Source organism: Petaurus breviceps, unplaced genomic scaffold (assembly GCF_028583685.1).
Source record: "Petaurus breviceps papuanus isolate PSGF00001 unplaced genomic scaffold, PetGlider_PUasm1.0 140, whole genome shotgun sequence".
NCBI classification, from domain to species: domain Eukaryota; kingdom Metazoa; phylum Chordata; class Mammalia; order Diprotodontia; family Petauridae; genus Petaurus; species Petaurus breviceps.
The window spans coordinates 35,537,397-35,552,165 of record NW_027185698.1 but is presented as its reverse complement, the minus strand read 5'-3'; the positions used below and the strand labels follow the sequence as shown (position 1 = coordinate 35,552,165).

General features: G+C 41.4%; 1 protein-coding gene across 3 annotated transcripts in view; it reads right to left on the bottom strand.

Moving 5' to 3' along the window:
• The window catches only part of WFS1 (wolframin ER transmembrane glycoprotein), a 125,390-nt gene that overhangs the window by 39,820 nt on the left and 70,801 nt on the right, over positions 1 to 14,769 (bottom strand). For 2 of the 3 annotated variants that reach the window (XM_069070079.1, XM_069070074.1), the window contains one exon: positions 7,121 to 7,338. In XM_069070079.1, the coding sequence (XP_068926180.1) occupies positions 7,121 to 7,337 (217 nt within the window). In that variant the 5' untranslated portion in view covers position 7,338. Of the gene's footprint in view, positions 1 to 7,120; positions 7,343 to 14,769 lie in introns of all 3 variants that reach the window. The other variant, XM_069070070.1, reaches the window with a different exon arrangement.

The following is a 14,769-nucleotide window of genomic DNA, read 5'->3' as shown; positions in this document are numbered from 1 at the left end:
TTTCCTCATAAATAGTAATGCTTGCACTACCTACCAGACAGGGTGGTTGTAAAGAAGGCACTGGGGAAATTAAAGAAGAAAATTTCAGTCTTTTACATCTTCCTCTATGCCAAAGCACAAGTGGGCGCTGAATAAATACAAGTTAATAATGGGGATAATAAAACTGCTTCATAAACCTTAATGGTTATATTAAATTAAATACGTTGAATTACTGACTCGGGTAACCCTTTAGAGGTTTACAAAGCACTTACATTACTGTTTTCAACATTACCCAACTTGTTGGAGACACAAAACGACAAACTCACCCTTGTATGGCACTTTGACCAAATGCAAACCCAGCATTCAATGTTGATTCGCCAGTTTGTTGCTGGTACAAGGTCACAGGCATCTTTACCTCTGTTTGGTCAGTTAGTAAAATGGAATCTAGCACAGGCTTTCCTGATTGCCCCTTAGGAATGGTGAGGAAAACAGATGAGTATGTATTTTTAAAATACATTCATCTATTTGGATGGAAGCTTTTATTACATGTGTGTATCTATCTATATTATATGTTTAGATTTCTCGTAACATATTTCTTGTGTGTGTCTACATCTATATATATATACACACATATGGAAAAATATATCTATCTATCACTATCTATCACTATCTATCTATAAATACGAAGGCAGCTCTAAATGGCTCAGTGCATACAGCATTGGGCCTGAAGTCAGGAAGACCTGAGTTCTTGTCTCATAAACCGAAGGTTGTTAAGCAACTTAGAAAAGACTGTTTACTTAGGAATTAAGAGGAGAAAAATGTTTATCTGGTTTCTTCCAACGAAGTCAAAATTCCTGGTGGATGGAAGGGGGTGTATGAGTCATACAGATCCTGAAGGTTTTAAAGCAGGAGGGAATGAAGGGCCTCACGCTACCAAAAGGTGCAATGGAAATGTAGGGCTGGAGGTCATATGTAACCGGACTTGTCAGAAACGTAGTATTACAACAGGAGAAAACAAGGCTTTTGGAGGCAGAGTTCTCAGCAAAATGGCCTTGGTGACAGGTAAGATAATGGCTTTCAGCTTGCTCAAAGTCACTGTGATACACATTGATGAATGAAATGCAAAAGGGCTGGATCCCCTGGAAAGGACACTGTTCTTCCTTACAAAATGATAGGAAGACATCGAGAAGTGAGGGAAAGACCAAGGATTTGAATATTATAAGACGGACTACAGGACAATGCCACAGATTTCCTTCCACAAACCACAGAGGAAACCAGTCTCATTACTTCACACTCAAAACAGAAATGACATGTTCCCTTGGCAGTGGTTTCCATTCATTGGGTTCCTCTATAGATCAGGGTGTTGGGCTTTGGTTAGGAGAAGTTTTGTTGTCAGAAGGAGATGGAATAGAGAAAAATTTTGATCCTTAAATCTCTTGCATCTATGTTCTTCTTTGACTTCTGGGGGGTTCTGGGGGGTACTGTGACTTTCTTCTAAACTTCTGCTTGCCCTATTTTCTACAGTTCCATTGCTATTCCCATCCTTCCTCTGGTGCCCATTCTACTGGTTTAATTCCTCTTAATTACCCTTCAAGAACCAGGTAAGATGCACTTTCTTCCTAAAGTTCTTCTCTGAATGTCCTCCTGAGCTCCAGATGTCTCTGTCCAAGGACCATCAAGCAATCTGTCCCAGGATTTCCTACTGGCACTGATAAATTGTCCCAAATCATTCTTCTTGTCTTTTCCCCTGAACCTGCTTCTGAGTCCCCTCTTTCTATCAGTGACTCCATGATTCACCCAGTCTCCGATGTCCATAACTTTGGAAATACCTCAAACACTCCCCCCATCCCCCATCTGATCACTTAGCCAGTCCTTGTTTCCACCTCCACAACATTCTTCCTCTCCTTCCCTTCCTCTCTCCTCCTGCTGTCACCACCCTGGTACAGGTGCTCATTATTCCACCTCTCTAGAGGACTGGGAAAGCCTCCTAACAGGCCTTCCTGCCTCCACTCTCCCCCTCCAACCCATCCTTGGCACCACTGCCAGAAGAGTCTCTAATACAAAAGAGTAGTCATGTTACTTCTCTGCTCAAATCCTTTCTTAAGGCTCCCTATTTGGGTGTTGGACTTGGGGTCAGAAAGATCTGAGTTCAAACCCTGCCTCAGACAGTTATTAGATGTGTGACCCTGGGCAAGTCACTTAGCCTCTGTCAGCCTCAGTTTACTCATTCATACAATGGGGATAACAACAGCATCTTTTGCACAGGATTGTTTTCTCAAATGGGAGAATATCTATCTATATCTATCTATCTATCTATAAAGTGCTTTGCAAAGCTTGAGTTATTGCACAAATGTTAGCAATTATTATCATTGCCAAATAAAATTCCATCTCCTTTGCCTGACATACAAAGGCTCCTTAGAGTTAAGCAGGAAACTGAGGCCCAGAGAGAAGGGACCTACTTGATTTCAATTTAACAGTCAATTAATAAACATTATTAAGTGCCCATTATATGTGTGAGGGGGTGGGGAGAGGAGGAGAGAGAGAGAGGAAAGCAGAGGGAAAGAAAGGAAGGAAGGATGGGAAAGAAAGGAAGGAAGGGGGGAAGGAAAGAGGGAGGGGAAAAAAGTGAAAAGAAACAATTCCTACTCTGAGGGAGTTTGTATTCCATCTAAAGTGAGTTCCATGGAAGGCAAGCATTGTAATACCAGCCCTCACTTTAAGATTTAGAAAGTGCTCTCCCCACAACGATCTTGCAAGTATTCAAGTATCATTGAACTATTTAAGAGAGGAGGAAAGTGATGGCCAGCAAGTTAGGTACAGCTAGCTGGTACTGAAGCTGAGATTCTAAGTATCTTCTATCTTCAAGGCCAACACTCCTTGCCCTCTGTCCCTCTCATCCCCCATTCCCCATTTCTCTGTCTCTCTCCATCTCTCTCTCCCCTTTTCCATCTCTCTCTGTCCCTTCCTCTACTCCTTCTCTTTCCCTCCTTCCTTCTTTCCTTCTAATGTGTACAACAGTGTTTGAAAAATCAACTTTAAAGCATTAATTATTGGTGTATTACACACAATAAAGTAATATTATTAGATACACTTTGGCAGTTGTGGCAGTACCATCAAGGGGATCAACTGTGATCTGGCAAACCTACAGTTGATATATGCAAAGCACTCTCTAGCCACAATGCCTAACCTTAACAAAATGGTTTATTAACCATAAATTAAACATGAATTAATATTGTTATACCCACCACCATGAATTTCAAGTCAGCTGTATTTTTTTCTGGGAGGGCAACTGGGGTTAAGTGACTTGCCTAAAGTCACACGGCTAGTTTTTGTGTTAAGTATCTGAGGCCAGATTTGAACTCAGGGCCTCCTGACTCCATGGTTGGTGCTCTATTTACTGCGCCACCTAGTCGCTCCTAGTCAGCTGTATTTTACTTACTGGTTATCATCCACCATCAGTCTACCTTGGTCATCTGACAGAGAAGGGTGGGGAAGGGAAAAGAGCGCTGAATTTAAAATGACAAGACCTGAGTTCAAGTTCCACCCTTAATATTTAATTATGTGTGTAAACCTGTATAACAAGTCACTTAACCTCTCTGACTTTGGTTTTGTCATTTATAAAATGAAAGGATTGGTCTGGATGAGCCCCAAGGTCTCTATCTTAAGCTAATTTCTTTGACTTTCCAACAAATGATCACTCTCATCCAGTTGGGCTAACTTTACCATGTTCAAAAATGTGTTTCTCTAAGGATCATTTCTAATCCATCAGTAATGCTTTCCTATGAAGAACTCTATCCCTTCTCTGAAGCTGAAATAAAAAAATTCATTGAGAATTACTGGCCTAATAATGGGCCTTGGAAAGGATCCAGTATACCCTCTTGTTTAGGGTAGAAATCCTTATTAAGGACGCTTCCATGAGGCCTTCTCTAAGGAAGGAGAAAGTCGTGAGTAAGATATCCCTGTAAATCCCAAGATTCTCTGGTCTTGATCATAGCACAGAGCCAAATATTAGGAATAAGAGAAAGTGGTTATGTAACTGCAACAATGGTGACTGGCTATAAGACTAAGAGTGGGATTTTCAGTCTCTGTGGGAGGTCAAGAACTTTGAAAAGGGGCACAACTGAACCCAATTGGCCCATTTTGCTCTCACTCAATAAGAGGTCACCACAAACAGAGGCTCAGCATCAAAGGATAAGGCTTCCTTCTACCAAAATGAGAAAGGTTCTTTTCCACATCACAATCCCGAGACAACGACTCATGAAAACCAGATGACAGAAAAACGAGATACAACGGAGAGAAGAGTGGTCAAAATTCAATCTGACAATGCCCTGCCATGAAAATTAAAATCTGAATTCATCCCAAAGACAGAGACTATCTCTGGTGAGACTGATGCTACAACCTTAGCATTTCTTCTCACAGTTAGTCAGCCCAAACAAGGAGAAATGAATATGACCCGACTTTTGCATGATGCTTACAAAGCTCTTTTCTTAATCAGTAATTATGTATGGAGTGCCTATCAGGTTCCAGGTCCTAGGGATACAAGTACAAAGATTAAAACAATCCTTCCCAGTAAGAAGCTTGCATTCTAATCTAATGAGGGGGACAACAAGTGTATACAAAAATATATGCAATGTGAATATAAAATGAAGAAATACCAACATAAACTCTGTAGTTCAGCATGAGGTAGCTCAGGAGGGAGAGCATTAACAACTGGTAGTGATGGTGGGGAGGGTCAGGAAAGGCTTCATGAAGAAGACAAGGACTGGGCAGCATCAAAAAGGAAAAAAAAAAGGACCCTATGAGGCAGAGAGAATGAGAGAAGGCATTTCAGGCATGTTGTTGTTTATCATTCATTCTCGAAGAGTACCATGATGTCAGGAAGGTGATGCCATAACGTGAAAGTGAATTGGATTTCAGTGAGGCAGGGCTGTGCAAAGTTACCAGCCTCACTTTATCCTCTGAAGCCATCTGGGTCCGGTGGCAAAGATATAGATCAGGATGACAGGATATGGCCTCTAGGCAAGGAAGGCAAGTTAGGACATGGATAGGAGATGAAGTCATGTTTCTGAGTTCAAATCTAGCCATACTAGCTGTGTGACCCTAGGCAAGTCACTTAACCCTGTTCACCTCAGTTTCCTCATCTGTAAAATGAGTTGGAGAAGGAAATGGCAAACCACTCCAGTAACTTTGCCAAGAAAACCCCAAATGAGGCCAGGAAGAGTTTGAAGTGACTAAAAAAAATGTATGACGTTGAGTGAAGAACAGAGACAAGACCAGTCTAACTGGCATGCAGAGTGCAAGAAGGGGAGTTATGTCTAACAAGATAAGCAGTTTAGGTTGGTGTCAGAAAGTGTAAAGCTTTAAAAGCTAAACAAAGTTGGGGCGGCCAGGTGGTGCAGTGAGTAAGAGCGCTGGCCCTGGTGTCGGGAGACCCAGGATCAGTTCCGGCCTCAGATGCTTGGCACCCATACAAAAATAACTGGCTGTGTAACCTTGAGCAAGTTACTTAACCCCAATTGCTTTAAAAAAAAAAAAGCTAAACAAAGTATTTTATACTTTATTCTAGAGGCAAATAGGAAGCCACTAGGGTCAGTAAAGAAGGGAGTGCCATGGTCAATTCTGCATTTCAGGAAAATCACTTTGGCAATGGTGTATAGGACAGCCTGGAGCACTGAGAGGATTTGAGGCAGAGAGACCAGTTCAGAGACTGCTGGAAGAATCTGGGCAATATGTAAAGAATGAGGAATTTAAGCTGGTGAGTGGAAAGGAGCTGAAGGTGAGAGTTGTTTTCACATTATCTCATTCTAGCCTCCCAATAACACAGAGAAATCATAGGATTTAGACCTTCAGGATTTAACTATGTGACCAAGGGCAGGCCCCTTAACTTCTAAGCCTCAGCTTCCCAATAAACTAGAACAAGGAGATCTGTGGTCCCTACTTCCCAAAACTATGAGGCTCAGGTGAAATAATGTCTGAGCCATTTGAAGCCTCAAAGTTTCACAGAACTGTTGGTTATTATTACTGTCATCTCTATTTAATCCCCCCTTATGTAAAAGGGGAAATGTTTTGCCCAAAGTGGCCCAGCTGGCAGGGTCAGGTGGGATTCAGACCTGGGTTCTCAGAATCCAAATTCAGAATGCTTTCCAGTTTTACAGATCATACCATGCCTCAGAGACCCGAAGCTCATACAATGCTCCCTTCTCACACCCACCAATATTCAAGTGTCCCAAAGTCTCAGTGCAGTTTTAAGCTTTAATTGCTTATAGTTAAGTAGCTGAGTAGAAGACGGACTTGAGTGGAGAAGAGATTTTAGGCAGGAAAACCAACCAAAAAGTAAGTTGATGAGGCTCTATGTACACCAGTCTGGCTGGCAGCTGGGTGAGTAGAAAGAAGCAGAGACACAGGAGATATGGACTGAATGTAGAAACAACATGACTGGACAGCAGGCTGGAAATGTGAGGAGAGCACAAGTGAGCAGCAGGGGACAAGGAGGATGGCAAGTTTTAAAACTGCACTAAGACTTTTAGGACACCCTGTATGTATCCCAATTATTGGAGAGGAAGCCCTATGTGTAGGGCAGCATGATCTGATAGGTCTATACCCTAAAAATCACCTTCTTTCATACCAAGCCAGTGAGCCACAGTCCTTGATTAACCCCCTCAAAGGGTTATTCTTCTGGCTTAAAAAGTAGGTTTTCTAGGGGGTTAAAATTCACATTACAAAGGTAAATGATCTTGGTAGCTTTGAAAGAAGACTGACCGAATATGGCAGCAGGAGGCCTGGGTCCAAATACTGACTCTGCTATTTGCCACCTGTGTGACTTAAGACAAATCACTATCCCTCTCTGAGTCTCAGTTTTCCCCATATGTATGATCAGGTTATTGAATACAATGTTTTCTAAAATTTTCTCAGATGTAAAGCCCATGATAATGAAGAGTCCTTTTTACATTTCTGTACCCAATAACACCGTCATGGGCTAATTTATCAAATTAGTCAGCTATCATCCTACAATGCAGAAAGAAGAGTTCATAAAAGACAAGTACACTTGCATAAGGGAAAGTTAGAAGAGAAAATTTCAGAGTAAGGGAACAAGCTTAAGACAAAAAAAATCAGCTGAACAGTAATTTTCTATCATTCTTACCATTTTTCTCTACTCTCTCCTGGCTAGTGGGACGCCTAGGAGTGGGAGCTGCTGGAGGAGCAGGAGGTGAGGGGGATGGGCCATCTCCCACGGGAGGCCCACGCCTCTGATCTTTAGCCTCCTCTCTTGGCTCGGAAGAAGCAGCTGCATTGAGCTGGGACCGCCCATGTTGTGGCTGGAGGTGAGACGGACTTGGTGGAGATGCGTCTGGCTCCATGCTATCTGAAACAGGCAGACAAGTGTCTCAGTAGGACAAAACCACAGTCCCCCAACTCTCTTATTCCACTGGGAGCTTTTTCCCACTTCTTAAAAGAAATCCGCATACACATATTATATCCGTGATAATCAAAGTAATTCATTTATAAAATAGAAAAAAGCTGAATTTGAGATCAGAGAATCTCAGATTAAGCCAATGAGCCAACAAGGCTTTATTAAGCATTTACTGTGTGCCTGTCACAGTGTTACATGCTGGGGGAGACAGAGAAGGGCAAAACCATTCTCAACCTCAAAGATCTCACATTCTAATAGAAACAAACAAACTCTATCCAGACAAGATATATGCCATGTGAGTGGGTGGTTATCTTGGAGGGAAGGCACTAGCAGCAGGAAGGGGACTAGAAAAGGCTACTTGTAGAAGGTGGGATTTGAGCAGAGTCTTGAAGGAAGCCAGGAGGTAGAAGTGAGGAGGGAGAACATTCCTGGGAAAGGGCCCAGACTGTGAAAAGGCATGGATTCTCCAGATGGGAGTGCCACGTGCAAGAAGGCCAGTGTTGCTGGACTGTCAAATACACGAAGAGGGGTGAAGTGTAAAAAGACTGGAAAGGTAGGAAGGGGCCAGGTTGTGAAGGGCTTTACAGCCAAAGGGGGGATTTTGTATTTAATTAGGGAGTCACTGGAGTTTATTGAGGTGGGGAGGGGGTGATATGTTCACACCTATGCTTTAGGAAGAACACTTTGGTCCCTCAGGATCAGAGATCTCAACAGAGCTTGAAGGCACCTCCAACAGCATCTAGTTCAACTACCTCAATTTGTGATGGAGGAAACTGAGGGTCAGGAAATTTGAATGACTTGTCATATAGGTAAGTATGGGGGGGAGGGCCTCTCCGGTCATCTTGATTTATGTCTTGCCACTGAGCCCAGATTCCTTCCAGAGGAAAAAAATGAGGCTGGTGACTTTGCACGGCCCTGCCCCACTTAAATCCAATTCACTTGCATGTCATGGCATCACCTCCCTAATGTCATAGTCCTCTTTGAGGGACGAAGGACAAACAACAAGAAGTATCAGAGCCAAGAATCAAAGTAAGGCCCTCTCAGTCTAAATTCAGTGCTCTTTATATCACACCCTGATCCAAGGTCACACAGAAGACAAGAGCTAGAGCTAGGACTGGACCCCCACTCCTCTGGTTCTAAGTCTATGGTGCTTTCTTCCACTCTATATAATGCCACAAGTGTCTTCCATGAGGAGTTTCCACCACAATACAGAACCTTGAAAACTGCCCTCAATTCCCTATTTCCATAGGAGTCTCTGTGATTTCCAATAGGAATCACCTCTCATTCAAATTTATCCCTTTTTGTGAGACCACCATGCAAATAAGTTCACTTAATCTTAGAAAATACTACTAATACTACCAACAGCAACAACAATGGAAAATTACTCCTATGTACACAGTAATATTTTTTTAAAGGGATCATTTGGAATATAGGCCCTGGAGGCCAAACCTGGACACTGAGGGAATAAGCTAGTCACAACCTTTAAATGGATTCAAGTCCTGGAAGAATGTCAGCCACATGCTGCAACTTCTGCAGAAATCAATGTGAAACTATATTTACTAACCAGAGAATTTCACAAAACACGCACCCAGCTGTTTAGAAGGTAAAAATAAGCAATGAGAACGGCAGTGGTGTTCGGTCACTGCCCACCCAGGCAAAGACAACTGGTTCCGTTCAAATGAAGTTGACCATGATTCCACATGAAATCAAAAGACTTGGGTTCTAGTTCCCTACTCTTAATTTGTGAACTTGTATAATTTACTTCCTCTTTCTCATTTATAAATTGGAAAGGTTAGCATAGTGTGTTGGGTACAAGATCAGCCTTGGAGGCAGGGAGACCTGAGTTCAGGTCTGTGACTCTAAGGCAAATCACCGCACATCAGTGTCCCAGCCAACTCCAAGACCACAGTGGTATGTAAATTCCTTGGGAATGAGCCAGGAATTGACCCCAAGTCCTGTTTTTGAATCCAACACTCTTTCCACCGAAACACACTGTCTCTTAGGGACAGGAGATAGGTTGTGCCAATATGGAGGGAGGAGGCAGTGTTTCAAGTAAGAGAAGCAGCTCATAGTCTAATCTGGCTGGAATGTGAACTATCAATACAAATTTAAACTGTACGTAGCATTCAGAAGAAACAGCTCAAAAATTATTTTTCTAAAAAGGCAGGAATGATCATCAGAATGGTAATTTCACAATAAAGAAGAAAACTGATGTATTTAAATGCCCTGGGAAGCCGGGACTCCTTGAATATATGCTCCATCAAGGCTGGGACTACAGTTTATTAATCTTTGTATCTCTCTTGACACATAACACTGTGCGTTGCACATAAGAGGTTTCCTATACATTTTGCTTTACGGAATTTAAAAACATAATTCTGAGAAGGGATTAATAGGCTTTACTAGACTACCCTAAAGAGAGGTCCATAACAACAAAAGGTTAAGAATCTCTGGGCTAAATGACCTCTCTAGTCCCTTTCATCTTTAAAATACCACAACCTTAACCACTTACCAATATAATCTTCCTAGTCCCATGGGAAGCTAGGTGGTACTTAGAGCACTGGGCCTGGAGTCAGAAAAACTCATCTTCCTAAGTTCAAATCCAGCCTCAGATACTTACTAGCTGTGTGACCCTGGGCAAGTCACTTAACCATGTTTGCCTCAGTTTCCTCACCTGTAAAATGAGCTGGAGAAGGAAATGGCAAATCACTCCAGTATCTTTACAAGAAAACTCCAAATGGGGTCATAAAGACTTGGTCATGACTACACAACAACAGTACTGTGTTCTTGCCACCTTATGCAGGCTGATTATATCAGCCCCTTCACTCAAGGAAGGTAGAAGGAATCACAAACAGTTACAGCTAGAGATTTGACTGAACATCCACGACTATAATCTTTGACTCCAAAGGATTCCTAACAACTCCTGTACTTATTCTTATCTGACCTATCTGTATCTAAAGACGGCTTGGGTTTTATCATTCTTTGTATTCCTCAGTATAAAACCCCAGAGTCATAACATCTGTGGGGAAATCAGAGAATCATCCATGCCCACGTGTACTTCAAAGATGAAAAGAGGGCCTCAGCATCACCACAAGGCAGGAGTACGCACAAGCTTGTGGTTAGTGAACACGTTTACACAGACACACAGAGGATTTTAAAAACAGAAAAACAGCTGTGTCCTCCAATCTCCAACCCTGACTAATATACTCCCCTACTCAAAAACCATGCCTGGTCCTTTAAGGACTAATGCCTAAAAAGTGAGCCCCTTAGTCCTCCCTGTAATCTGGCTCCAATCTATTTTTCCAACCTTATTTCTTGTTTATTTCCTTTAACACTCTTCTATCTAAACTGGCAAATCTACACCGTTCTGGTGTGGTTAAGAATTTTGGTTTGATTTGGTCCAATCCCCTTATTTTACAGATGAGGAAACTCTCAGATGAGTTTTAGAGAAGGGATGCAACTTATATAAGGTGTGAAAGATGAGTCAGAGATGGGAGAGAACAGTGATAGTGCAAACAAAATCATCACCATCATCATCACCATTAGTTATATAGCACTTACCCTATATTGGGCATTATGCTAAGACCTTTGCAAATATTATCTTATTTGATTCTCACAACTGCCCTGGGCAGTAGGCGTTACTATTTTACAGATGAGGAAAATGAGGCAAACAGAGGTTAAATGACTTGCCCAAAACAACAAACTCAGAAAAAAAAAAAAGTGTGTCTGTGTTAACCCTGAATTAGAATACATTACCAGGGCCTTTCTATACTGTGTCTTATTTTTATTTTTTATTCCATTTCAAACTTAGTACATTTACTTAAATCTTGTGGCACAGACTTAAGTTTTTGATTTTTTTAAAAATTAAATTGAGTCATTGTGACATAGAGGAAAGAGCAAAGGGCCTGGAGTGTGAGTAGAGAAAAATACCACGTGTACAATTATTACAAATAGTAATGTTTGTTACAAATAGTAAGGTGTTCTATAAAGTATGGCAGGAAGAGATTCAGCCCATTTTCATTAGAAAAATCTGGGAAGAATGAGAAGACCTCCAATTGAGGGGGCTAGGAAAGCAGAGGTCATAGCACCCACATTAAACCTTGAAAGAAATAAGGAGAGTGAACTTGAGTCAGAGGGCCCAGGTTCAAATCCTGCCTCTGACACTGACCACCTGTATAACCCTTGGTAAGTCACTTTCCTTGGGCCAAAGTTTCCTTCTCTGGGAAAAGAGAGGGTTGGACTACATGATTTCTAATATACCTTCCAATTCTAGAATGTTCATCTAAGAACAGGCAGGGAATTCGATCCCAACATGGAAGCAGCTAGGTGGCATAATATATAGTGTGTTAGATTCAGAGTCAAGAAGACATGAGTTCGAATCGCACAATAAATCCTTACTGGGTATATGATCTTGGGCAAGTCACTTAGACTTGCTCAAATTTAGCTTCCTTATCTGTAAAATGGAGAGAAGAGCACCTACATTTCAGGATTATTGTGAGGATTACGACAGATCTGTGGGTGCGTCATTTCGGTGGTGTCTGACTCTGTGTGCCTCAATCTGGGACTTTCCTGGCAAAGATATTGGAGTGGTTTACTATTTCCTTCTCCAGCTCATTTTTTACAGATGCAGGAACTAAGGCAAACAAGGTTAAGTGACTTGCCCAGGGTCACACAGCTAATATCTGATACTAGATTTGGACTCAGGAAGATGAGTCTCTCTACACCAAATTCGGTATTTTGTCTACTAGCTTCTCTCAAGAGAGACATGACCCCAAAACCCTGATAAAAACAAAAAAACCTTGGCAAACTCTAAAGCTCCATGTAAATACTATTATTGTTGTTGTTGTTTTTATCATCATCATCTGATTCAGGAATGTGAAAGTAGGAGAAGTAGAAATCTGGGTTCAATGAAGAAACATTTATTAAGCACCAACTATGTGCCAGGCACTGGGCCAAGCAAGTGCTGGGGACACATAAAAAGGTAAGAGACCGTCCCTGCCCTCAAGGAGCTTACAATCTAATGGGGAGAATGGATATTCCCTTTTCCTGTCAGCTTGATTTTTATTTAAGTTCCTGTTTGTCCTTCATTTGCTGGTGTCCAGTTCCTTTTAAATGGGGAAGATCAACAGTAATAACAACAACAGAGTGAAACTAACTACAAGTTTTGGGGTGCGGGCAATTAATGCATTCCTGAACATACTCTAGCAGGAGAGTAGCTGTGCTCTTGGGGCAGCTGTGACTTGGCCGGTGCTGGTATCCTCTCCACCAATGCCAATGCAGCTCTCATCCTTCTCTCCCCCTCCCTGTCATAATAAGTGACCCTGGGATGCCACAGAAATCCTGGTAGAAGACTTCTTCCTTAACCTTAACTTTCTTAATAGCTAGAGATAAGTCTCTGCAGCTTCACTAGGCGAGGCCCTGGAAGACAGAAATACTGTCTGTAACAGGCTGGTACTAGTCAGAGAGGCAAAGGGGTGAACATTTTTCCCAGTAAACGAAAAGGCATACTTTCATCTCATCTGAACATCAAAAATATGGAAACTTATATATTCTCAAAGATTATGTCTAGGATTTTATGTCTCTCCTTCCCCAGGGAGATAGTATCTAGTAATATGTAATATAATATAATATGAAATGATATGCTAAAATACAATATGACATGATATAAGATGTGATATAATACAATACAATATGACATAATATGATATAACATAACATATACATACCCAAGATATCATATCTTGGTATATAATATAATAATTGATGTTATGCTGTTACCAGTTTCTCTGTGTTACAACAGGGAGCTCTCACTGACCAATGCACAGAGTAGTGGTCAAGGGACAAAAGGTTTCATTTTGGAGAATCTCTGTGGCAATCAATTTTGTACATTCAGAGGACCTTTCAATTAACAGGATACTGGACTTGTGCTCTGATCTCTGACTTGTTTCTCTATGAAAAAAGGTTACAATGTCCTTGGTGGATCTGAGTTGCTTATTTTTGCCTTCAAGTATTAAGAGCTTAACAAGGTAGGACAGTTAAACCAAAGGGAACTCACTCATAGGAAACCAAAAATGAAACCCTTGGAATTCAAGACCAGAAAAGCTTTCAAGATCATTTAGTCCTATCCTCTCTTTTCACAGAGGAGGAAGCTATCTACCCTAGTTTGGTCAAAGTAAATGAAATAAGGGTGTAGAAGAAAGGGGAAAAAACAAAACAAAACAAATGAAAACATTGATTTGCAATCAGAGGACCTGGTTTTAAAACTCTTTAAGGCTCTGCTATTTAGTAACTCTGTGGCCTTGAGTGAGGTACTTAGCCTTTTAGGGCCTAGGTTTTTTCCTCTGTAAAGTCTAAGATCCTATGAATCACAGGTACAAACTAAAAGAGAGCATGTATTGATAAATAGGGATTTTCATAAATTTAGAGCTAGAAGGGAATGTAGGTATCATCTAGGAAACTGTGACCTACAGAGATGAAGCGATTGGTCCAAGGTAACATGAGTGGCCAGTGGCAGGGACGGGACATGAAAGCATGTGCTTTGAGTCCAAAAGCAGGGCTTTCTACTGCATAATGACGCCCTCTGTCTCCCCTTCCCCCACCAAAGCAGAAGCTTTATCATGGAAAAAGTCAACCCAATGAAACCCTAAACCATCACTGACAAAGCAGGAATAAAATCAAGCCATACTTAAGCAGGTTTTCTGTTCTGAAGCCCAGGAAAGCAACAGAAAATAGTTCAGCATCTGCTCAAAAAAACCAAAAAACCTGAAAAGGAGACAGAGCAGGGAGAAAGCCCTAGTAACACTACGTTTCATTAGGCTGAGTTTAAAATGCTAGAGGAGGAGATACCTTAAAAGGAAGGAGCTTGGAGAGAAAATGCAATATAACCTTCTCAATTTGTTTATAGAATTCAGAGCTAGTTAAGTTCTAGACCACTGGATATAACTCCCTCATTTTATAGTTAGGGAAACGGAAGGTGTCTCTATTATTCTACTCCATTCTGGAAAATTCAGCATCACTTCAATTCAATAAACATTTTTTAAGCACCTACTGTGTCCCAGGAACTGTGCTAGAGATGCCAAAAGAGGCAAAAGACAGACCCTGCCCTCATGAAGCTTACAATCTAAGGGGGGCAGACACATGCAAACAAAAATATACAAAACAAGCTATATACAGGATAAAAAGGAAATAATTAACAAAGGGAAGGCCCTGGAATTAAGTTGAGAACTTCTAAGTTTGAGGAGGGGAAAAGAGAAGACAAATCTATCAAGAAGGGTGGTTTTGGGTACTCCCAGGGTCCCACTTCTATGATTTTCAGTCTCCAAAATGCACTTGACAACAGCTACCAGTTTTCTAGCTTTCTGTTTTCCACTCTTCCTTTACTA